The following is a 27,928-nucleotide window of genomic DNA, read 5'->3' as shown; positions in this document are numbered from 1 at the left end:
TCTGTGTTTAATTTCCTCCCCAGTATCATTTATATTTGTTACTGTTGCTCCCAGGTATTTGAATTTTTCCACCTCTTGAAAGGATAAATTTCCAATTTTTATATTTCCATTACGTACAATATTCTTGTCACGAGACATTTTACTTCCAAACCTATCTCTTTACATGCTTAAGTAAAATTCCAGTATTTTCCCTAAGCGTTTGTGAACTTTCTCCTAACATATTAACGTCATCCGCATAGACAAGCAGCTGATGTAGCCCGTTCAATTCCAAACCCTCTCTGTTATCTTACGAACGATATGGATACTAAATTACAGATATATTGAGATAAATGGAATTATGAAAAAATACTTAAACACACAAAAATAATCAAAGATAGTATATTAATATTACACATCTTCAAGCCTACATCAAAATTAGCACTTAGTTAAGGCAGCGGAATTTGGATTTTAAATAAAACGAATCTCAAAAAAAGAACCTTGAAAAGCTACCGACTTTCACTAGTCTAGACCACTAAAGATACGCAGGTATTATGAAGAAATTTAAGATATCTTGCGTAATCGAGGAATTAACATATATGAACAAAACTGCAAAGATCACCTGCTTACATACTTACTTACGAATTTTTAAGGAATCCGCAAGTTCATTGCCGCCCTCACATAAGCCCGCCATCGGTCTCTATCATGAGTAAGATTAATCCAATCCTTACCATCTTATCCCACCTCCGTCAAATCTATTTTAATATCCTCCCATCTACGTCTCGGCCTCCCCATAAGTCTTATTCCCTCCGGCCTTCCAACGAACACTCTATATGCATTTCTGGATTCGCGCATACATGCTACATGCTCTGCCCATCTCAAACGTCTGGACTTAATGTTCCTAATTATGTCAGGTGCAGAATACAATGCGTGCAGTTGCAAAGATCACCTACAACGTATGAAAAGGGATGAGTTACCAAAATTAGATTTCAACTATAGCCCAACAGGTCCCAGACGACGATGGATCAACCAAGGACATATTTTTTAGATATATTCAATGGAATAGTAATATGAAGTGTCACGAAACTATTGATGACGATTATGAAAAAAAAAAAATTATGGTTTATTTAACGACGCTCGCAACTGCAGAGATTATATCAGCGTCGCTGATGTGCCGAAATTTTCTCCCGCAGGAGTTCTTTTACATGCCAGTAAATGTATTGACATAAGCCTGTCGCATTTAAACACACTTAAATGCCATCGACCTGGGCCGGGATCGAACCCGCAACCTCGAGCATAGAAGGCTAGCGCTATACCGACTACGCTACCGAGGCCGACTCGATGATGATGATGATGATGATGATTAGTAAATTGTCCGAAGACAGATCTGAATCTCGTAAGTGACACCAATAACGTATCACTCATGAGTCAATTAAGCCAGGAGACAATGGGGTAGAGTGGACAGTTTCTTTCCTTCTCCATTGTATACATCGCAGACTAGTTACGTATTACACTAATCTGACTTATAAATGTACCTGTACTAACAATGTTATTGTTTTTCCTCTGACACATATCGCCAAGTAAGATGTACTGTATGATAATAAATGTACACTCTTTGACACGGCAATTTGTCGCTGCCATTCTTTCTGTAACGGAAAGTTTTTCCTCAAACAAAGGATTGGTCGTAACTTTGTGTATTTGTGGACCGATAAAAATGCCCTCTTTTAATTTGCCTTCACTCAAACCGGTAAACTTTTCCTTTAAATACTGAAAACCACACCCTTGTTTGTTCATTGCATAGACCTCACTTTGAACTGTTATGAAATTTACTTAATAGAAGGGACCAATATCTGTTTATTTATTAGAAGTTGAAAATAACATATCAACAACCATAATAAACCGTAAATAAGTCATAAACTCATAAAATACATTAATTTTTGTTTTGGTTTATACCCCCAACCCGCGCCAGATGTTTCCTGGGGGAGAGCTTATCGAAAAGTGAAATCATTTGGACCCAACATATATAATGAATTAATTAGAGCTTACCCTGAGCTAAGTACACTTAAGACACATAGATTTAAGAAACAAACCAGATTAATTATTTAATTGTTTAAGCTAACTGAGTTAAAAATTGATACTCTAATATCTATGTACTTTGGTATGTTATATTTTGATATATAGACCCTATTATTACATGCTGTATTATTTCGGCATTTATTAATGTTATTGTGCTCAATGAACTCTCTTAATTTTGTGATATATTTTGTATAACTGATCTGAACTGCGCCCGAGCACGAGCTTCTGCTCTTTCGGGCTGCAATGCCTAATGTAGCTCAAGTGTAAAGTGTTAAATAAAAAAAATAGTATATCTTAAAAACCTTACGTGATACGAAGAAAAGAGATGCATTTTCGGATTCAGCGCACATCAAACCACAAGGAACACATTGTTTGAAGTCGGAGCAAAATTCTTGTTGTTCACTGTAATAAAGATAAATATGATGATGAGATGATGATGATGATGATAATAATAATTATGATGATTATGGAGAGTAGAAGTTGAGAGAAAGAATTATGCAAAGAAGACTAGAGTAAGAGGTACATTGTGTCAAAAACCTTCATTGTACGGCGGTTGATGGCAACGTATATTCTCCTAGAAATTATTTCATCAGCTTTTGTAGAGTCATAAATCATTTTATATAATTAGTACAATAAGAAAATTGAAAGGAACAGATTACGTATTTTACATAAAAGGAGTAATTATCTAAATGTAAATCCTCGCCAGGAGATCATCTCTGATTATGGCGATACTGTTATTGGCATAATATATAACCCAATTTGTCCTAATTATGTACGATAAAAGCCCAGAATTAATACATCAATATGTCACGAATGGAGATTAATTAGGATAGGAGATAATAAAGATAGCTGGTGTGCAGTGAATTAAAATGGCTGACATCTGTATCTGCGACTGACATCGGTCTGAACACTGTCGAGCCACGCAATCGATACACAGTTTCACAAAAAAGAGAGGAATGACGTTCGTTTCAAGCCTCATCGGATTCCATTTTTTAAATTGTTCATGGCATAGACAAGATATGACCTGAATTTCCATACCCATTTATTCGCCCGCCTGGTATAATGCATTCAGATGTCTTTTAGGTGTCGAAGATTCCCTTTCAAATGGATTTCGAGGTTCCCTCAACACTGTTATAAAGATCGCTTTGAAAATCTCCGCTCTTAAAATTTCACTTTCTCATACGAGGTTTATGGAAAGTTTTGCATTGCAAAAATCTAAGTATATACAGGGTGTCTGAGATAACTCTATGATGATTTAACTCAATATACCAGTATCCAAAGAACAAAGGCAAGGGAGTCGTTTAACCACTTCCCTGATTAACCCGAGTTAACTCGGGTTGCTAACTTAAGTCAAAATTTATTAACCCGAGTTAACTCGTGTGAGTTTCGTTTTCGCTGCTAAGGATTATTGTTCCGAATATATACGTTTCCATCATTTCATTAACCTTTTCCTGACTAGATGGCTACAGAAGTTAATAATATTGCTACATCTGTTGGTGGGATAACTACGTTTGGTATACGATATCTGAAGGCAGGAGACTCCCTTTGACTATTGAATGGTGGTAATTCGTAAAATTTTCGAAAAATACACCCCGAATGTCCTATCACTCAAGGCAGGATGGCCAGGAAAATCGTCCAACCCACTTCGGCTTACAGGTAGACATTTTCCAGAAGTTATTCCACGAACTCTGAAGAAGAACAACCAACCAGACAGGATTTCATGTGTAGTATTGCGAGAGCCTCAAAATACAAACAAATTCGACACAAGAGCAGTACTACTGTCCGGAATGCAATGTGCCACTGTGCGTAATACCCTGCTTTTGAGTCTATCACACGACAAGCAACATTTAACGCCTTGATAAGAGCACTGGTATTGTACCTCATAAATTAATCCATAAAAAAACATAAGTTGGTAATGAGTTGAGGAGAAAAACAAAGTGGGGCAACTACCAGAGCTGGAATCAAGGTGCACGAGATAAGTCGGGATAATAATATAGGTATGAATGTACGTCTATTTTATAGTGATTTTTTTAGGTATATAAGAAAATTAGTGATGCACAGTGATTCTGTAATATTAAATGACCTCTATACGAAAATAAAAAAAAATATGATTCTTTTTTTCACAAAATTGGTAAAATATATAGTAAGGGAAGAGGTTAAATAATAACTTTGAAATCGTGAAGCAATTTTGTTATGAAACGCGTGTTTCTGTAGGACACATATAGGTGATATTACGCACTTAGCTTACATGTTGGGGAATTTATTACATGTGCGAAGTTCTTACGTGAAATGAAATTGTATAAAAGACCATAACAGTGAATCGTGATTCCTAAGGGCACCAAATATTTTAACGATTGATTGATTGATTTACTGATTTTTATTGACTAAAGTTGGTTTTATTGATTGATTTTGATTGATAGTAACCGAATGATTGATAACATACTTTATACACGAAACAAGGATATTATTATTATTATTATTATTATTATTATTATTATTATTATTATTGAATCTCCAGAGATAAAGAAACCTTATTTCAACAAGGATAACTAGTTTCTTGCATGAAACATATACTTCGTAACTATCCTAAAAGAAAAGAAGAGATGAGAAAGAAATCGGCGCTGCAGGAATGAAAAATGTTTAAATTTGTATAGGGATTCACTTCCATGAATAGAAATAAAAGCGATGAATTAGAGCAAAACTAAACATTCGGAACATCCTAAATCAATAAAAGATTACCATACCAAATTAATTAGCGAGAACATGTCGAATTTATTCCAGCCACAAAAAAAAAACTATAAGTAGCTATAATCCACATGGAAGATGATTGGGATGAAACAGAGAGATATTATACGATCAGTTCTAATTAACACAAGAAAAAAAATAAAAGAATTTCTACGATGTTCAAGGATATAAATATGAAAATTTATTATAAACCTCTGAGTTCCAAATATCAAGAAAGATGTAAAAACAATACAAACAATGGGAACAAAGTCTTGTATCAACATCTTAAAATACTCAATTCTGGATTAGAAAGGAACGAATATTTTCCAAGAAGTAATGACTTCGGAGTTAAAAAGCAAGATAAAGAAGAAGAGAAAAAATTACGACTAATGATAGTTTTATATTAGCTATCAATTACAAAAATACTGAAAAAAGTACTGGGAAGCAAAAAAAAATAATTCAAGAATTCTTCCGTATAATAATGAGATCAAAGAGGAGGATGACTTTAATTATCGTGTTTTTTTAGTCTACATTTTTAATCTCAAAAATTAATCACGAATAACAAAAAGGTATTGTTGTAACCCCCCTCTTAATCTTCATTCTTGCGATTAACTACTTTCATAAATATTTTTGATCATCTAATATGGATATCTGGTTGTAAAAACAGGAATGAAGGAAAGATTTTTGCTGCCATAAACACAATTCGGATCTCTCTTCTTTCAGGAGAAAGTCTAACTTCAATATTCTTCCACAAGACCGTATGTACTCTATAAAAACGAATCATAAATAAGAGGTTTGTGAGTATATATTAAGTTAATGGCCTTCCAATAAATAGAAAAGGGAATATTCTACGAGAAAGCAGAACAATTTAGTTGCGAGTAGTCCGAACCAAAATGTAATATTCAGGTCACTCACCGTCAGGTTGAATGCTTCGCAGGAATTTCGATAAGAGACCAACACCCATGCAAGCTACGCAAACATCGCTTTACTGGCTGTTATGAAAACACTTCTATGACAATGTAACATAATATTTCATAAAGAGAAATATGTCTCTTCTCGTCTTTCTATAGAAAAATAAAGAGAAAATAATGCAAGTTACGCATGTGTAGACCTACACACGTACAGTAGTTAATACAGGGTGCAAAAAAACTATTAAACAATTTGTGAGGGGATAAACTGGAAAAAGAGATAAATCAAGGTAGAGAACCATGGGTCGGAAATGAATAATTACCCTCGATATGGGCGTAACTCGATTGCTATAGAGGTTGGCAACTTTAGCACCACTGAAAGTGTAGAGCTTTATGTGGCATTCTACCAATAATAATGGCACTCTGATTATCATCATCATCATCATCATCATCTAGGAACCCAGGGCATCTGCAAGGGCTTTCCACCGAATATGATTTTCGGCAATTGCTTTCATTTCACTGTATGAGAACTGTGATAGTTTGTAACAAAATAAAATAAGTTACCTGTAGTAATTTTGTGTAGGAATATTTATCAGTACGAGCATCATCACGTTGGAACGTAGCGTGTTGTACAGGGACATCATTTTATTTTTACTTCAACTTTTATTGTACCTGAGGTTTTGAATGTACTTCACTCCCACCCCTTCTACTAACGAAGTTCCAACTGTCCTCCGCACAGAACCAAGGCCGCAGTACTGAGTTAGTGATTATAGTACGTTTCAGAAATATGTTCGCGTTTTCCAGTGACGAAAACTTCCAATATTGAATCATATTCTCGCACTGGTACTGCCATCCGTTTGCCTACATCGCATACCGGTTTCTCCCACCTGCTTCTGCTCGCTCCACTGTAAAGACTAGTGGCTGGGCTTTCTTAACTCTTTTCCGAAAACATTAATTTCTGTTAGGAATTAATTGGAAGTCTACGTAATATTATGCAACTGTTTAAAATAACTGAAATAAAAGGGCCTCGATAAGTAATTAACTATCACGTAATTCTCCCCCCCCATTCTACGATCCTGCGACGTAACCACTTGGACGGACAGTAGATAGCATGTCTGAGTAATTTTATCTGTGCGGGTCGGGCAGAAGTGAAGAGTGAATTTACAGTCCGTAAGGTACTCTGTCATAGAGTAGGTACAGAATTATTTCAACATGAGTTACTAAGTACGAAGAACGAAACTGGTAATTGGAATTAGATGCAATAGTCTATAGTGCGATAATAGGCACAAAAGAACTGAAGCCTGTATTGAAATGAACGGCCACCATTTTCAAAAATGTGTTTAAATATCCATATTATGATTATTTTTCATTTTAACTTCATTCTCTATATTGTACGCTAATGTGCTGTAGGCAGTATAATATACACTGCATAATGAATACGTTCGCATGGATAACTCAGTTCGTGAGTAAAAACACTTAAGTTATTTTTATACCATCAAGTACGAGAAAAATTCGTACCGGCACCGGGAATCGAACCCCGGACCTCTCAGCTGTGCGCGCTGAGTGCTCTCTAACCAACTGAGCTATGCCGGGACCCGATTCACGACGCAGGCCGAACTCCTCTCGTAGTATTGTGTTACGGCCTTACTGCCTGCACTTGAGACCTCATTCATATTTGATACTTAAGTTATTGTTAATACTGTATTGTATTTTGATTAAACAAAACCTAATGAAAATTATCACAATCAAAATCGCGATATTTCCTACTTTACGTAAATGGATGAAATATTTTTCTTCCCTTCTGTACCTAGTAAAGTGATTTGTTTGTATTTTACGCCAGTATCATCGAACTCCAGTCGTGGAAGGGGGTAGCAAACGGTGTTTCCGGGTCTCAATCATTAATCCAAAGGTATAGCCAGGTTAATATTAAAAATGTTAGTAAAAATAAAATGATGTCCCTGTACAAGTCGTGTTGTTTTTAACAACTCAGGGTAATACAGTTACTTCTATAGACGCACCAACTTCTTATTACCGATTGGAGATGAGATCGCTGCTATCGCTACAAACAGGAAACCTGCAACGAGTTCAGTAGTTCGGACTCTTGTCGTCGGTAATCGGAACTTGGCTGACTATACTGAGCATATTGTAGAAAATGGTGATAGACTTTAAATAAAAATGAATTGTGTACTTTAAGTGCCATTAATTTTGTTATAATTTAGATGTATAAATTCGTAAATTGTCAAATATAAGCCTGTTCGATTGTCACTGAAACAATGTTTGTACTAAGTAAATATTCTTTCGATATCACACAATGTGTGTGGTGCGAATTTGAAATAGTTTATACTTATTATGTTACTGTGTATTCTCTTGTACTTGTTCACTATTTAATTTATATTGCACTTCACAGTGTTTCGAATATCCAGAATTCTTATCAAGAACACACTTCAGATTTAGTTTAAGCCTTTTATTGTTATCGTATAGAATTTAAAATCAGATATCAAAATCAGAACAAGTCATTATAAAAGATGGACTGATCCGAAATCGAAACACTAAACAATTTTAGATGTTCGATATGTCTTTTAGAGTCACAATGTTTCTGTAAATCACGTCACTTTTTTAATTTTATCTCCAACTTACACTTTTTTTTAAGAAGAACAGCGCACAAAGGTGCATTGGTAATGATATTAGTTTTTGGAATAGCCCATTAGCGAGCTTGTTCTCTTCTGACACATACTGAAATGATATTGTTCACCACATAATACACATGTACAGTAGTGGCAAAAAAAAACCGGACCGACCCTTGTAGCTGATACAAAAGAATCCTGTGCTGTGTATTGTGTCAGACTATGGTAATTTCAATATGGATAGTGGAGCCAGAGGTGTGTACTGCTATTTAATGTAAAAATACGCAGTTATCTTTGCCGAATAGAGGTAGAGATGTAATATTGATGCCAAATGAAAATAAAACTCTCAAAGTTTTTTCGACTGTAAATTTGAAGCACTGAAGGATACAAAAGACGATAAGAATTGAAAAAATGAAATAAATGTAATTGTTACAATTAATTATACACGATGGATGTGTTTTGTGACTATCTAAATTTGAATCTATGACTCTGAAATCAGCTACAATGGTCGGTCCGGTTTTTTTTTTGCCACTACTGTACACTCCACTGAGGGCTCGTGGAATCCTCGTCGTGAGCAAAGCTTATGAATTTATACGCTTAATACCATAATATATTTTCGTTCTTGGCTGAAAAATAATCATATTTCAACTCTTTTACAAGCTCAGAGAGAGTTACAGATTTTATTGGTGGCATTTCAATACATCTCCACAGTACTTTCACAAGATCACAACTGAACTCCTCAAGAAAGGTTTACTTTTTAAACAGAAAATAGGCATCCAGTGTCGAAAAAACCTATTATAACGCAGTAAAGAATACACAACCCTCACCCATTTAACTACGAATGAACACAGCTCTCTTCACTTAACGTCATTCATTTTGCACACGAACCCGAAGGTACATCAGTAAACAGCTAACGTCATCCTATATCCTGTGTTCGCCACTAGGCAATGTTTTTGTGTCTCAACTTCGTTACCTACTGATAATAGATGTAAATCTCAGCGTAAACCTCAATCAGATATACTATTACCAATTACGCGAATTATTATAGGCCTAATTCCCAGGAAATATTGAGTACACAAATTCTATTTTGTCTTGTTGGCACCCTCCTCCAAGCTCTGCGTCCGGTGCAAGATCGCATTTGTGCCCCCTTATTGGGGCCCTGGAAAGGGAGGATAGCAAAGAGGAAGAAACAATGAAAGAAATAAGAGTAAGAAAGAAAGGGAAAAGGGAACAAAAAAGATAACAAAACACGTCGGCCAAATTATACCCAGAGTTTAAAGCACCACTTGAAGTCACAAGGAAGTCACTGTAATGAATAGACTTCGAAGTTGAGACATATTTACTCTGATGTTAAGTACACACAGAACAATACAGTGTTTACTAAGCAGCTGGAAAAGTAGTCCCCCCCTCCCTCATACACACGTCATATTAGTTGGGTGAAGCAATATAGGCCAAGCAAGAAAAATATTAAATGTTCGCCTGAAGGGCAAACGTAAATATTACGTAGATGGGAATACTGCGCATTATCGTCTCTACGTTGTAGAAACGTAATATTATTCTCAGACCTATAAACAGTTATGCAGGACAATACTATTTACAACGGCACTTTGTAACTATTTTAATAATAATAATAATAATAATAATAATAATAATAATAATAATAATAATAATAATATTTAATTCTTAGAATATCAGAACTTATAGGCATATCATTTGTAACTGTAGGCCTACATAAATTACAAAATAAGGAACAGAAGCGACATAAACACAAAAATTATAAAACACAGATCACAAACAAACTTGTCTGAAACTAATTTGATTACTATAAAATAAACATTATTTGGATAAAACATTTAGAAAACAATATGTTATATTTAATATAAACCTAATCCCCCGTATGAGTGGAACTCGTTACCAAAAAACGAAGATATTATTGTGTGAAGTATTCTATTTAGTTCTATTTAGTTTTGTAGGTTAACTTGATAACAAAATAGAGTAAACTAAGAATCAAATGAAGTGAAATGAAGTACCCGTATCACAAATTAACAAGATACTTATTTAAAATATACACTATATTAAATATAATATTATATTAATACTAATTTAAATTACCTTTTCTAAATATCTCCTATTTCTAATATGGTTTTATACGGTATAATTTTTAAATATAGATAGCGGTTCTTCAAAATCATGTCATTATACACATTAGTCCATAATAAAGGCTGTGTTTTTCCCATCAATTGTGACGTATTTTGCTATTTCAAATAAAATTATTTATTTCTACTGTAAGTTCTTTTTTTTTTTTGTGGAAAGAATTTAATAATGCATATTGAAAAATTTGTTTCAATTGAATTTCGTTCTCGAGATCGCAATGACTTCACGTAGTCCCAAATGTCCCAGCTTCAGTGCTTATACGTACAAAACCTTCAACAAGACCGGAAAAAGTAAACAAGCCCTAGCCTGTTCCCCCACCTCCGTCCAACACTCCACTATCAGTCAATCTACAGGGTGTTTCCGTGGTGGTGATACAAACTTTCAGGGATGATGGCGAAGGGCAAATGTATCAATTTGAGATAAGGAACCATGGTCCGGAAATGACCGAGTCGAAAGTTATAGCAAAAAGAGTTGTGTGGAAATGGAATTGTAATTTGGCACCACGTGCTCTCCTTCCCTTAACCTTTGGAACAGTCGTGGAAGGATAGTATGGGCCGGATGTCTCCTACGTGAATACTTGCTCCGATACAATCTGTGAGCTTGTCTACTGTTCTCATTGGCTCATCCGTATTCGAAAATCAGGTCTGCTTATTCCGCTCTCATTTACTCCTCCATTTCACTAGGACTGATCGACTGGACACTGCAACTTGTACACATACACTGCTGTCTACAGACGTGTATATCAGGACCGACCATGTCCATTACACATTACACTATCTGCATTGCTTTAGTGTAGTTTACTGTCCCCATCCCTCAGACAGCGCACTGAATGGAATACTGTAAGTAGACAACGTAAACAACGTCAGATGAATACAGTATGTGTAAGATGTACAGATAAATACACATAAATAAGGTGTACAGAGGAATAAAATTATTTTATTTCTACGCAACTATTTTTGCTTGTAACTTTCGACACGGTCATTTCCGGACTAGGGTTCCTTATCTCAAATTGATACGTCATGTGCCCTTCGCCATCATCCCTGAAAGTTTGTAACACCACCTCGGAAAGACACTGTATATCTCCTCTATCGAGACTTGAACATGGAAGTCTAGGAATGAATTATACATTAATCTCACCTAGTAGTGAATTGTCCAAGTTGAGATAAGTTCATCTCAATGATTATGTATTTATTTATGTAGTGTCCTGCAGAAAATAAAAACCGAATAGATGCTTAACGTTTAAATTTGTACATGGTACAGAGATCCTCGAAGTATACCTAAATAAAAGAGAAAGATAGTCTTTCTTATCTTGAAATGTATTCACAAAGAGAATTTAGTAACGATTGTAATTCTTCATAGGGTCATTATATATTATGAAGAGCGAATGTTTGAACCACGTATCTTGAAACTGCATTAGGTTATACGGACACAATGTAAATTATATTCAGAGCAGTCTCTGGCAACTAAAGCTCATGCTGGGGTAATTCAAGGAGACAACGTTAACAATGGACATTACACAGAGGCGTGGTCACTTTAAGCGGTAGACCGAAGGCTGCAGGACTCGCAAGCCACGGTAATGAATGCACTAATACTCGTAACTGCCGACTCTGGCACTACAACTGCGGGCAAGTTGACAATAATATAGTAAGATGTTTGGTAAGAGCTTCCGAACTAGCTGCTTAAAAAAATATAAAAATGACTGTAATTGAGTTTCGAAGGCATTTTTAAACTGCCAATATAGGCATCAAATTTATATGACAATGCATTTAGTACTTAAAATTCAATTAAAAAGTTATTGTTTAGGGGGAAAATATAAAGTTTCAATTACCGTAATATATGTTCTTTTCCTTTTCTACTTTGTATTTTTTATTCTATTAATTAATTTAAAATTAATTAATTGTAACTATGCTCTTGTAAAATTGACAATTGATATGTAATGTATTTATTATTATTATTATTATTATTATTATTATTATTATTATTATTATTATTATTATTATTATTATTATTATTATTATTAGTTTAGTACATTCTCTTTGCCTGCTATGTCGAATTGTACATGATTCCACACCCAACTACCTTGCCTCTCGGTTTACTCTCCTGGCTTCACATCATAATCGTAATACACGTTCACAGCACAATCTGTTGTTATCAATACCACGTCATCAGACATCTCTGTACTCAAGTTCTTTCTCAATAGCCATGGCCCGCTCATAGAATTGGCTGCCGCTGGAAATCAGGGGTAGTCTTAGTCCTCAGTTGTTTAAAATTAGGTTGTTTAGAAATATTTTAAATGAAAAGAATTAGTTTTTTTGAGGTATAATTTTTATTTATTATTATTATCAGCTATCACTATCATCATTGCTATCTCTGTTTTTCTTTCTTTTTTTTTTCTTGTATTAGCTCGATGAGAGTTCAATAGTGTTCTTTTGAACCTGTTGACCCTCTATAGGGCTTTAATGTAATTTGTATTATTTTCATCAGTGTTTGCATTTCTTTTTTGTATTATATGTGCTATCTGTTAGGTTGGCCTTAATTCTGTCAGATTAAATAAATAAATAAAGAGATAAATAAATACATAAATAAATAAATAAATAAATAAATAAATAAATAAATAAATAAATAATTAAATACTTGTCTTAAAATTTTGTGGAATGCCCCCTGAGCACGAATATGTACTTCTTCTGGGGTGCAAGAGTGATTTTTATAAAAAAAAAACAACATGAATCTTCGTTCTAGCAATAAATTATTATTATTATTATTATTATTATTATTATTATTATTATTATTATTATTATTATTATATTAGTAATGCGATCTGGTAACTGCTTTGGTGGCTAGCTTGCTGGATTTCGAGGGAATGACAGAATCAAGAACTGAATTTAAACTTAAAACTTAAACTTATGATGATGATGATGATGATGATGGTGATTATTATTATTATTATTATTATTATTATTATTATTATTATTAAAAGTTTATTATTATTATTTTAAGTTAGACTTTAAAAAACAGTTATATTAGCATTTGTCCTGCATGGTTGTGAAACTTTGACTCTCACTTTGAGAGAGGAACAGAGATTAAGTGTGTTTGAGAATAAGGTGCTTAGGAAAATATTTTGGGGTAAATGAAGTTACAGGAGAATAGAGAAACTTACACAACGCACAACTACAGGTTTTCATTCTTCGGTTGACATAATTCATTCATTCATTCATTCATAGTGTTCTGCCCAAGGGAAGGTCTTTCACTGCAAACCCAGCATTCTCCGGTCTCTCCTATTTTATGCCTTCCTCTTCTGACATAATTATGAACATTAAATCCAGACGCTTGAGATGCGCAGGGCATATAGCACAAATGAATGAATCCAGAAATGCATATAGCGTGTTAGTTGGAGGTCGAGACGTAGATGGGAAGATAATATAGAAATGGATTTGAGGGAGGTGGGATATAATGATAGGGAATGGATTAATCTTGCTCAGGATATGGACCGATAGCGGGCATATGTGAGGGCGGCAATTAATCTACGGGTTCCTCAAAAGTTATATTTTGTAATTTATTATTATTATTATTATTATTATTATTATTATTATTATTATTATTATTATTATTACCGGTATTATTATTAAATCGGAATGTTTTACAACAAGCTTTTCCTCTGAAAATTCGTTCATGGTAGACATTATAATTTTTAAATGTCTGTTTTAACTGAAACAGAATGACATAATTGTATTTTGTTATTAACATGTTTGGACTTCACAAAAAGAACAGGAAATCCATATGGTTGATCCTTCGTCCTTCGTATTTGTAACTCATGTTGAAATAATTCTGTATTTACTCAATAAAAGAGTACCTTACGTACTGTACGTTCAATCTTCACTTCTGCCCGGTACTAAAAGATAAAATTACTCAGACATGTTATCTACTGTCCGTCCAAGTGGTTTTGTCGCAGGGTCGTAGGAAGGAGAGAAATCACGTGACAGTTAATTAATTAACAAGGCCCTTTTATTTAAGTTATTTTAAACAGTTGTATAATATTATGTAGACGTCCAATTCCTAAGAAGAAATTAATGTTTTCAGAAAGAGCTAAGACAGCGCAGCCACTAGCCTTTACAGCGGGGCGAGGAGAAGCGGGTGGGGGAAACCGGGATGCGTCATAGGCACACGGACGACAGCACTTGTGCGAGAATATGCTTCAATTTTTTTAGTAGGTTATTTTACGACGCTTTATCAACATCTAAGGTTATTTAGCGTCTGAATGTGATGAAGGTGATAATGCCGGTGAAATGAGTCCGGGGTCCAACACCGAAAGTTACCCAGCATTTGCTCATATTGGGTTGGGGGAAAACCCCGGAAAATAACCTCAACCAGGTAACTTGCCCCGAGCGGGAATCGAACCCGGGCCACCTGGTTTGGCGGCCAGACGCGCTGACCGTTACTCCACAGGTGTGGAATGCTTCAATATTGAAAGCTCTTTCGTCACTGTGAAACGCGAACATATTTCTGGAACGTACTATACTCACTAACTCAGTAGTCTACTGTTTGTGTTTACAATGACCGTAAGGCGACTATGACTGTATACTGCTTGATTTTGCGTGGAAAACGGTTGGACGTTTAGTAGTACAGGGGGTGGGAGTGAAGTACATTAAACAACTCAGGTACAATAAAAATTGAAGTAAAAATAAAGTGATGTTCCTGTATTTATGATATGATGCATAATCTAGAAATTAGAACTAAAATGACAATAAATTGCAGAGGATAACCTTCGATTTATTCGCAGTAACAGAAACTTATCCCATAGTAACCTTGCAAGCACAAATTCTACATAATTTTTCCGGAATCGGTCTAAAAATCTACTGACAGAGGAAGCAAATTCTTTCCTTCCAAGATGTTCCTTTGTCCATCTGTACTAGTTGCTAGACAGTATCTATACTACCTACTGGCTAGCTCTAATGGTGTTCTTATATAATCAGTGCATCAGCTTTAGGCTACATCTGTAGGGAATTAAAATGGTAGTGTGGGGGGGGGGTGCCGAGTTACGTGACAAATCCTCGGTGTATAGAGTTCGTGTTGCCGCGACCGAAAGGTTTACCTTCTTCACACCACAGCTCTAATCCCAGTATCGCGGACTGGGAACTAATTCGCATAGCCACACAAACACAGAGGTGGCCACGATGCTTTGCAGGATTATCTCTCACAAGCGGCTATAATTTCGCAATTACTTATGAAATATTCTCCTTAAGTTCCTTGTAAGTAACGCATTCAAGACAAAGGGCAGCAGAGTGATAAAAAATTAATAATAAAACAGCTTCGTGGAAAAGGATTTGAACATCTTCCTTTTCGCACATCCATACCCTTTCTCTAGCCCACTCTCCTCTCTTAAATTTTCATGTTTGTTTTTATTCCGCTTTTCGTTCATTTATATTCTCCCGCTCCGTTTTCTCTCTTACCCGACTCCACCACCTTCGTACTTTTGTACTTCTTCTTTTCCTTCTTATGCCTATGATATTTCCTTCTTCCAATCGTTCTTTCCTCTCCAGCCCCCTTTATTTCTTTTCCGAATTCACCACATTCCATTTCTCCCTACTTATATCTCCTCCTCTCTGTCCACTTCCCTACTTTCTTTCCACCCCCTACTTTCCTTTCTCCCTTCCCCTTCCTTCTCCCGCTCAATTTTCATGCTCCCTACTCCCCATTACTTACTTCACTTCCTTCTCCCGCTCAATTCTCATGCTCCCTACTCCCCCATTACTTACTTCACTTCCTTCTCCCGCTCAATTCTCATGCTCCCTACTCCCCCATTACTTACTTCATTTCCTTCTCCTGCTCAATTCTCATGCTCTCTACTCCCCCATTACTTACTTCACTTCCTTCTCCCGCTCAATTCTCATGCTCCCTACTCCCCCATTACTTCACCTCCTTCTCCCGCTCAATTCTCATGCTCCCTACTACCCCATTACTTACTTCACTTCCTTCTCCCGCTCAATTCTCATGCTCCCTACTACCCCATTACTTTCTTCACTTCCTTCTCACGCTCATTTCTCATGCTCCCTACTCCCCCATTACTTACTTCACTTCCTTCTCCCGCTCAATTCTCATGCTCCCTACTACCCCATTACTTACTTCACTTCCTTCTCCCGCTCAATTCTCATGCTCCCTACTCCCCATTACTTACTTCACTTCCTTCTCCCGCTCAATTTTCATGCTCTCTACTTCCCATTACTTACTTCACTTCCTTCTCCCGCTCAATTCTCATGCTCTCTACTTCCCATTACTTACTTCACTTCCTTCTTCCGCTCAATTCTCATGCTCCCTACTTCCCCATTACTTACTTCACTTCCTTCTCGCATTCAATTCTCATGCTCTACTCTCCCATTACTTCGCTTCCTTCTCCCGCTCAATTCTCAAGATCTCTATTCCCTCATTACTTACTTCTCTCCCTTCTCCCACTCAATTCTCATGCAACTCGTAGTATTAACGACTCTGTTAGTTAGGATTTTACAGGGGAGCTAGTAAAACCGCTGATTAAGAATGCTCTTGTTTATGTAAGACGAATTTTATTAAAGAAGCTATTATCTAGATAATTATTAATAATGTTCCAATAGCTAAATCAAGTTTAAAAGGCATGATGGGACCGATAAGCTAATTTACTATTAGTGACAATTAAAATTTATTTAAATCAAGTGTTTCAAATTATTTAAAGATAATTAAGTAAGTGTTTCTTAACCAATCTTTGTAAATATTACATTTTTGTTTCCTTATATTATTATGTTAAAAATTTAATGATGCTTACATGATTAGTCTCAAACTAATAGGCTTACGAACTGTGAGTAGCAATTATGTATAGGTTTTAGCAATACAAGTTTGACAAATATCTGATGGTCTGTTGGAAAACCAGATAGAAAAACGCAATAACAAGTACAAGAGAAGAATAATTTCCACATAGCCCAGAATGATTACATAAGCTACATGATATATCAAGTGGTATACAGATCTAGAGTTTTCCTGATCACTCAGTGCACATGTGAACCCATATCTTACTTTTTTTTTTTTTTGTTTACGGTGACTGTTGATGAGAAAATTCAACAATTTGCATATGATTGAGCACCTCATACACGACTGTTAAATTGTTTTCCGGAAAAACTTTAACTTGTTTACTGCTGAGTACGTGGATGAGATCAACATCATTCATAATGAAATAGAATATTCTTGGTATGGAGTTTTTCATTGCTTTTATTGCAGTGTTAATGCGGTTTAGTTGGTAATATTTGTTTTATAAATTGATACCGTAGCGCACCTGTATGTAAAATTACAAACCTACAATGTCTAAGCTTACTAATATATTTTTGAAAACGACAACAAAATAGTAATATACTAGAATATATTTATTTAATTTACTTTAAATATTAAATCTTTCTTAGCAAATACCACAGTAGGTCTAGTAATAATTGTAACAAGCAATATTTCTATAAATATATATCTTTCTATAATAGGCATTCGTAAGAGCCATAAAATGTAATGTCAAAAGTATATTCATAATTTTAACCCGGATGTTTTAACTATCTTCATTTCTAAAAATGTTTATTTCAAGTGCGTGTTTATTTTTCAATAATTATTTTGTATATTAATACATGTAGGCCTACAGTATTTTCAAAAATGTATTACCTATAATATATTTACGCCTAACTACATTTCGTGCCCACATACGAAGGGCCACACAAACTTGAAGTTCTCAGGATATGGATCCTTCTATGGATCTTAGATCCAGCAGGATGTATTTTCTCGCACAATAGGTCTGTCAATAATAGAAGAACTCTTGAAAAAACCGATCGAATCCAATTTTTTTTCAAAATTGATATTTGGTATGCACTGCATAGATAAATATATGCTGCAAACTTTTGTGCAAGGATCGGTCAAGTCTGTCTTTTAGTATCGTCTCTACAGTTGAAAAAGATTAGATTGTTCACTGATTTGTGTAAAAAAAACACATATCTTCCCGCTAGATAGAAGATAAGTCAATATTCTTTCACTACAGCCCTATATTTCAGTAATTGGTCTCCCAGTTCATATACTAGTAGCGCATTTTTCTAGTAATCCGGAGTTGCACCCAGGCCCTGGTTCGATTCCCACTTGGGCTGATTACCTGGTTAGGTTTTTTCGAGGTTTTTCCCCAACCGTAAGGCAATCTGTGGCGAATCCTCGGCCTCATCTCGCCAAATGCCATCTCGCTATCACAAATTTCATCGACGCTAAATAATCCAATAGTTGACATGACGTTGTTAAATAATATATTATATATATATATATATGTTACAAGCTTAGGTCTACTCTTACATACTGGCTGCCCTAAACACTGTAAGCTTTAAAATATAATACAATAATAATTGTTTAAAAATATATAATATATGTAATATACAGTGCGATCAAAAAGTTTCTCCGCAGTGCTTGTGTAGTCGGGAATCAACTAGGCAGAGAACTCAAGTGTATTTGGTAGAGAATTCAAGTGGCAGCACTGGGCGCTAAGAATATGATGGACTGGGGGTGTGAGGATGTCAAACCGGAATGAATGAGGGAGTGCCAACTTTCTACAGGGTTGCATACTTGGGTTACTAGAACTAATAGAGCTAAGGAGGGACTTTTCGATCGCACTGTATATGTATGTGTAATGTTATGTTTTATTTAACGACGCTCGCAACTGCCGAGGTTATATCAGCGTTGCAGGTGTGTCGGGATTTTGCCCCGCATGAGTTCTTTTAGACGCCAGTAAATATACTGACATGAGCCTGTCGCATTTAAGACCACATAAATGCATCGACCTGGCCTGGGATCGAACCCGCAATCTCAGGCACAGAAGGCCAGCGCTATATCAACTGCGCCAACCAGGCCGACTGTATGTGTATATAATTTGATAATTTATTTATTTAATCTGGCAGAGCTAAGGCCAGTAGGCCTTCTCTTCCGCCCAGCCAGACTCTAATTCTAATTAAATACATTTGCTTACATAGTTATTACCAGACATCGGATTCTAGGGCAAATGCCTATTTTGTTTCATTAGGAGAAAAGTAAAAATAATTATTAATATTTGTGTTTCATGGAAATTGAAAGGTATTCAAAGAGTTTTATAGTGCCCTAAAATGCCCTAAAACGGTTATTAGAGCCTAATTTGCTAATATTCGCCTAAAAATGCCTAACTCACTGTAAAGTTTCGCATTTTACTCTTACTTTTTATAATTTATACATGCATTCACTGCGAAATTTAAGGCATTTAAAAAGTGGAAAGTTTGCTTCACACCGGCTATGAAACCATTGATAAAGGAAACAAAATGTTTTGAATCTCACGACACTCGCAATAGATTTCACCGAATTTAACATGTTTAGAGGCATAAATGCCGACAAAGAACCAACCTTAGTTTTGAAGCGGGCAACAATCACAACATGTGCTGCTACCGATTCAGAGATATACTATACTATAAAAATGATTGTTTTCGGTCTGAAACCGATTAGCTGTACTGCCCTTCAGAGTGTCATAAAATCACAATTTTTGGAGAAAGAGTGTTTTTGAAATATTTATGAAAAGTCGTAAAACTGCGAATTAGTAGGGTAAACCGTTACAAAATATTTAAAAGAATGGCCCTCGTAGTGTTAACACTACCAGGAAATGCAACAATAAGTGGAACTTTGTATTTTTGTCCAATTGAATATCAATAACAACGGTTCATTTGAATGCTCGTTAACAGTTGCTCTTTCCCTCACCTTATTTGTTTTGAGAAGTTTTGAGCGGTAGGACGTTTTCCTGTGAAGTTTAACGCGATAATGCCGAAAAATATAAGTGCAAAATCTACATTGATCCGGCAATGGCTAACAGAATATTCAGAATTCACTTATGATGGAAAAATAATATTCTGCAAGATTTGTAGCAAACAGGTATGTAACAATAGTTGAAATATATAAATTCTATTAATTTTAATGAGTAGGCCTATAATATTTATACATTGACTGAGCTGTCCTGAGGTATAATTCTTTTTAAGATCACTACACTTTAACCTTTTAAATTCCGATAGTTAAAGTATTTGCAGGTCATTAAAATTTTGATTGTTCGAACCCACTAACTTTGTGATAGAAATACGGCAATACAAGAATTAGGATTTTATTTTAATTCAGTTTACTTTACATTTTTAGATTTCGCAAGAAAAGAAGTGCCACCTAAAGCAGCATGTGCAAGGAGCGGCTCATAAGGCTAAAGCTCAGCAGAAAAATCAACTGCAACAAACATTACTAACACAGCCTACTTCATCCAATCTCAGCAGCAATTTCTATGCTGATTTAACCAGAGCGTTTGTTGCTGCTAACATTCCCTGGAATGCAATTGAAAATCCGGTTTTAAGACAGTTTTTACAAAAATATTGCAAACAAAATATCCCATCTGAGTCGACCCTAAGAAAAAATTACTTAGACAAAATATACAATGAAACTTTAGCTTCCATTCGGGAGGATATAGGTGATTCTTACATATGGGTCTCTGTGGATGAAACCTCAGATCCTATGAATAGGTATATAGCAAATATGGTAGTAGGAAAACTTAGTCCTGATGGACCTTCGATTCCACACCTCGTATGTGTTAAGGAACTTTCGAAAGTGAATAGCCAAGCCATTGCTTATTTTGTAAATAAAGGCCTACAGTCTTTATACTCAGGTAATATAGACGATTCTAAAGTTCTGTTGTTTTGTACTGATGCTGCATCATACATGGTTGCTGCAGCTCCACTTCTTAAAACATTTTATCCTAACCTCACGCATGTAACCTGTCTAGCACATGGCCTTCACAGGGTTTCTGAAACAATCCGGAATGAATTTCCTCTTATCAATTCGTTTATTTCTAACACAAAAAAATGTTTTTGTAAAGCCCCATCCAGGATTTCAATATTCAGAGAGAACTTTCCAGATATCCCACTCCCACCTCAGCCGGTTGTTACACGATGGGGAACCTGGATTCAGTCAGTGGTGTATTATTCTAAGTATTTTAAAGAAGTGGTCACAGTTATTGATAAATTACCTGAAACTGATAGTGCAGCGTGTGTGAAAGCAGTGAAAGATTGTCTGAATGACTCACGAGTGAAAAACGATATTGCCTACATAACATCAAACTTTTCTTTCATACCAGCAAGCATTGAACAATTAGAACGTGAAAAACAATCTCTTTGTAGCCAAATAGCAGTAGTAAAGGAAGATCAAGTGAACATACATTCTGCTTTGGGCGAAACTGGGAAAAAAGTTAAAAATAAGTGGGACAACGTATTAAATAAGAATATAGGATTTTCATTGTTGGAAAAAGTATCAAGAGTGATATCGGGGGAAAGTGTAAATGTTCCAGTAAGTATTGATGTTTCTATTGTACCTAATTTAAAATTTTCGCCTCTCACATCAGTTTCGGTTGAAAGAAGTTTTTCTGCTTTCAAAATGATTCTCAGTGACAAAAGGCAAAGGTTAGAAAAAAATCTGGTGGTGTACTGTGCAGATAATTATAATAAAGTCTGAGCATGGAACTGAATTTCAATAACTTAAAATGAGTAATCTTGATATCAATAATCATTATTTCATTAGTTTCAATATATTAAATTTGTGCAGCTCTGTTTATAAATATAATATAGTATTCTTTTTTAATGTTTAAACATGCTTTTTTGTGCGTATTTTAGTGTATAACTAAAAATTTCAGTGAAAGAAATAAGTATGATACCTTGATGTGCCTAAAATGCCTATTTTCATTAAAATAGAGCCTAATTTTACAATTTGAGCTTATTTTAAGCGCCTAACACTGCAATTTTTAGTGCCTAAAAATCCTATGTCTAGTTATTACATTAATATCTAGATCATAAAACAACATGAAAGTAAATAATGAAAACTGAATAACTAATGTTAGTGTGACAATAATAAACATTGGTAAGAAATATTTATAATAATAATAATAATAATAATAATAATAATAATAATAGTAATAATAATAATAATAATGAGATAATTTAGATATTTATCTGTGATATACATAACCATTAAACATCGAGAAACCTGAAACAGCTATTATTGTTGACAAGAATTGTTAGAAAAATATCTCGTTAGGCTATTCTTGTATATAGAGTATATTATATGATAATAAATATGGATTGATTAACACTTCAACGGAAACTCATCAAGTTTTCTAGATTTCGTTTCTAACAAGAAATAAATGAAGTTCAAACTTGCCAAAGAAATCTGTTGTATTTTCGGGACAAAAAATTATTGAAGTCCACCATTTAAAAAAAAAACTCTGTGGACGAAAGAGAATTAAGGAGAATATTGGTAACAACATAAGGAAAAACCTACTAATTTTCTAAGTTATCGTGTAAAGATCATTTTGAAATCTATGCAAATTCAATTTTAATGGATTTTTTTTACCTCCTATAAAATTTTCATTTTCAGACTTGACCGGTTTTTGCACGGAAGCCTTCAATTCTTCTCATGTAATCCTTGCTAAATCTTTAATTGAATTTAAAATCGTAATCGTTTTTATTCACATAACATGTTATTATAACCTTATATTTCAGGACATGGTTATAATTTCCTTATGTCGATTTTAGGTTCAAACGATAACATTAATAACCAGGATGTGAGTCAACAGTCCATAACGAATACAAAAAAACCTCCTTACTCTTAGCTTTCACTGCACATTAAAGAAGCGAAATTTTCTTCCTAATTAATTATTTTATCCCTTTTTCAAATATAAAACTATAAGACATAGGCCTAAAATTAAGCATAGACGTAGGACAAACCGTTTAACACTTTATAGAACTTCACGTTAAAGAAGCGAAATGATCTTCCAAATTGATTCCTTTATTCCATTTTTCAAATATAAAACTGTAAGATATAAAATTAAGCATAGAAGTAGGACCAACCGTTTAACACTTTATAGAACTTCACGTTAAAGAAGCGAAATGATCTTCCAAATTGATTCCTTTATTCCATTTTTCAAATATAAAACTGAAGATATAAAATTAAGCACAGAAGTAGGACCAACCGTTTAACACTTTATAGAACTTCACGTTAAAGAAGCGAAATGATCTTCCAAATTGATTCCTTTATTCCATTTTTCAAATATTCAACTGAAGATATAAAATTAAGCATAGAAGTAGGACCAACCGTTTAACGCTTTATAGAACTTCACGTTAAAGAAGCGAAATGATCTTCCAAATTAATTCCTATATTCCATTTTTCAAATATAAAACTGTAAGATATAAAATTAAGCATAGAAGGAGGACCAACTGTTTAACACTTTATAGAACTTAACGTTAAAGAAGCGAAATGATCTTCCAAATTAATTCCTTTATTCCATTTTCCAAATATAAAACTGTAAGATATAAAATTAAGCATAGAAGTAGGACCAACCGTTTAACACTTTATAGAACTTCACGTTAAAGAAGCGAAATGATCTTCCAAATTAATTCCTTTATTCCATTTTCCAAATATAAAATTACAAGATATAAAATTAAGCATAGAAGTAGGACCAACCGTTTAACACTTTATAGAACTTCACGTTAAAGAAGCGAATGATCTTCCAAATTAATTCCTTTATTCCGTTTTCCAGATATAAAACTATGAGATATAAAATTAAGCATAGAACTAGGACCAACCGTAGGACCACTTTATAGAACTTAAATCGCACTTAGTGAAAGAATATATTTAGAAGATTTTCATGTCGCATTTTTCGAATCATTGTGGTTGAATAAAGCTATTTCCAAAGCTAAAAATGAAATGAATGGAAACCTGGCCTTCATTCGTAGATTTCAATACGTATAGCCGACTAATCGATTTAAATCTCCTATGCCAAACACCAGCAATAAAACAGGTGATATTTATAGTATCAGATGTATATATAAAAAAAACCTTAAAAAGTGTCACAAATTTGAAATAAAATCATAATTTATTACCAGCTAAATTTCAAACCGTATTTATATGTTTGTTTTAGGTCTTCAGACCCTACCTGGCGGCAGAGGATCCCCCGCGAGGGCCAACACAAGGCAGAACCAGTGGAAGACAGCCAGGGGCCAGTAGAATGGCCGCTCCAATACTCCTGCAAACAAAACATGACAAAAAGATACCATAAATCATTTTGAATATGGATTGCTGAATGACAATAAAGAAAGTTATTCAAATCGTTCCATCACAGAGATGACGTTAATGTAACATCAGAAGAACTGTAAACACAGATAAAGTCTCTTTCTGTCAGAAAAAATCGCGTTGAACTTCAATATCTTATTCCTGATGCAAAGAACAATTTTCAAGGAAATGTTTATCTTATGTCTTCATTTATCTATCAAAATGTGATCTACTTGGTTGTGTATCAATCCATTTATAGAAATTCAAGTATATTTATGTATATCTTTATGCGGAAATGTACTTTGACCATAAAATGTTTTGATGGGACATAGTGAATTAACCTAATTCCATTATCATTACTAGCTGCATGTAGGTTCTTTTTTCCAATAATCGGTTTAAAAATATCCTCCAGTCCTACTTTATCATTGAAATTCCTAAATAAAATTTGCATGTGATATCTAGATATAAGATAAGATAAAGATAAAGATAAACATAAAGATAGCCTATTGTGTCCCATGAAGGGCAAAGACCTCCTTAAATAAGGGAAAGCCCTATTTGTCTAACGCAATGAGCTATTTCACGTTAGACGTGATATTTAAGTCTAGGAACTTGAATTCCTTTAACAATGATTCTCTCACTGCCTTTCACAACTTCCTGTCTATGCACAAGTGTCTCTCGAGTAGTTTCCACTTTCTTCTGTCTCTTGCCTCTCTGGACCATTGTTAACCTGCCTGTTCTCAGAAGAAGTCTGCCCATCTGCGCCGAGGTCTGCCCTGAAGTCTCCTTCCTATGCGGGGGTCCCACATGGTAGCTCGGTATGTCCATCTGTCGCCTGGATAACTGATGAAGAGTGTGTTCCAATTCCTCATACAAGCTATCCTTTATATGGTCGTCTCTGTCTTCTGTAGAAGTGTGAGCATTTATAACTATGATATCGCATCATCTGCCCTCAAGTACAAAATACGATAATCTGTCAGTGATAAATTTGAACTTTTTCCTATGGATTTTATTTTTTTATGAATAAAGAATCCTTTCCCTAATTGAGGAGCGTTTTTGCAAAAGTCGATAGATGCAGAGATTTTAGAAAGTGAATTACATATGGATATCGTATGTTTTCTACCTCCGGAATCGATCTATGAAATCAGATTTACTAGAACTTGATTCATACCGTATGTAGAGACTACCAAACCTTCCAGGTTTTTTTCAAAACTCGATAGATCCTGCCACTTAGTGTAATTTCTGTAAAATCTTGATTTCTGCATCTATCGACTTTTGCAAAAACGCTCCTCAATTGGTGATTATACTAGTAGTTTCCTTCCCCATACTATAATAAGTAATCTCCTAGTTGTTAGATGCCTTTCCCATCTAATCTAATCTAATCTAATCTCATGTACTCCCACAAAGTCTATTCTATATCTAGCTAATTCTTTTGCCACTAATGTTATCCCTGGTGTTCCCGGAAGTCTCTCTAAATTTATTAGATACAGTATATAACGCGGTAGTTAGATCTGCAATTAGTATGGGGCAGAAATTTGGGGCTGAGGACGAACGAAAAACTTAACCAGGTACAAAGCAACTTTTTAAAACGGATAGCAGGTTTGGGGAGGGCAACGGCTAACAGCGGAATCCTAAGAGAATTCGGGTGCAATAGCGGCTCAATAGAATGCAAGGTAAAAGTTTTAAAGTACTACCTGAGGATTGTGTAATGGAGATCAGTCTCTTATTAGAGCGGTATTTTATAGGAGGCAACTCCAAAGGAGAGCCCAAGTAACCTAGGCAGGTAGTTTACGCAAAGGACTGAAGGCAACATGCATGGGATTTATAATCGGAGTAGGTTGCAGAAATAAGCAAAATGTCTGGCGGAAAGTAAAGAAAGACCTGAAGGATATAGACAGGCAAATAACAGAAGGGGAATGTAGGGATAAGGTTGCTCTGGAGATACAATCGATGATCAAAACAAATTGGAGAACCGAGTTATATCTCTATGGAGGAAGCAGAGAGGGCAGGCTGCGCTTAGCCTGGTTTTGTTTAGGAGCCTGGACGGCACTTAAAATCAAAGAGGAAACGAGAATATGTCCTCTTCGCGCTAAAGGCGAGACATACCATCACGTATTGTCGGAGTGTGAAGCTACAGAAATTCTGAGGAAACGACTCTTCCCAGAGACCTTCATTACATCCAGCATGGAGCACCTGACAAGATATGATATATTAAATAACGCTAAATTCTTTGATTGTGTGGGGAAATTGATGGCAAAAGTTCGATAGCTATGGGTGAAACTGGCTGAGGAGGAGGGGGGGCAGAGGAATTAAGAGGAAGAGTTTTTATTGGTGTTTCAATGGCTAGTAATGACAATGAACGCAAATAAGACAATTAGAGGATAATGTTCTTTTGTATTTATTGTGTGTGCTTTTTTTTATTTCTTTTATTGCGTGCTTTTATTCCTTACATTTTTATTTGGATTTTTTATTGGTAAGGAATTGAATTGAATTGTATGTATATGTGTGTTTTTCACTGTGTTTTTTCATATCATAAATTTATTTTATTTTATGCTCGACCATGCCGAAATTTAGTAATTATACACCTGTTAGTAGACCTTTAATGCACCTCATTAAAGTACACCTAATCATTATAGTTCAGCTGTTCAGCCAGTGAGAAATCACCTTTGTAGCATTATAAAACCGCAAGTATCGATTATTCTCGGATATGCAATTGAAAGACAACTAGCGAAAAGTCACGGAGACTGGAAATCCAATGCTGTCGTAGAAGGTTATGTTCTGTTACTATAATAATAAGCGTTAATTGTAAATAATATTCAAATAAATTCAATTTGTCATCTCGTTTTTCAATTATAAATCAATATCCAGGTTATATCAAGACTAATGTTCATGTTATTCTCTAGATTATATCGAGGTCAATGACACTCGTTCCTCGGAAAAAATCAATACTTTCGCGTCTGCGCACATCTCACAATTTAGAAGGTCAGTTCCGCTCCTCACTTACATAACCATAACATGAATACTTATGAATAATTTCAACTTAGAAACATGGTCGAGCATAAAAAGTCGTTTGAAACTTGCCTATAATGGTAATTAAGACGCTCGTAAGAAAATTATGAATAAGTACTGTATTATTTTATTATTTTTATTTTTTAATTCAAACTGTGCATATTTATAGCACGAATGACCGTACAGGTTAATATGTAAACAAATGCACTTCATTCGATCTATATAGACTCGTGACATTCCAAGTATCCCATCCTTTTACTTGTCCAAAAGAAATAATTCATAAAGTATAATTTTTTATCGCTTTGCTACATATTTTATACTTCTGTGATAAATAAA

General features: G+C 34.8%; 1 protein-coding gene across 1 annotated transcript in view; it reads right to left on the bottom strand.

Moving 5' to 3' along the window:
- LOC138691404 (opioid-binding protein/cell adhesion molecule homolog) overlaps window positions 1-24,591 on the bottom strand; it is a 1,391,213-nt gene extending 1,366,622 nt beyond the window's left edge. Inside the window, exon 1 of the mRNA XM_069813317.1 lies at window positions 24,471-24,591. Coding sequence (XP_069669418.1) covers window positions 24,471-24,591 — 121 coding nt within the window. The remainder of the gene's footprint in view (window positions 1-24,470) is intronic.
- Window positions 24,592-27,928: the final 3,337 nt, after the last annotated feature.

Source organism: Periplaneta americana, chromosome 16 (assembly GCF_040183065.1).
Source record: "Periplaneta americana isolate PAMFEO1 chromosome 16, P.americana_PAMFEO1_priV1, whole genome shotgun sequence".
NCBI lineage: Eukaryota > Metazoa > Arthropoda > Insecta > Blattodea > Blattidae > Periplaneta > Periplaneta americana.
This window is presented reverse-complemented; position numbering and strand designations above follow the sequence as displayed.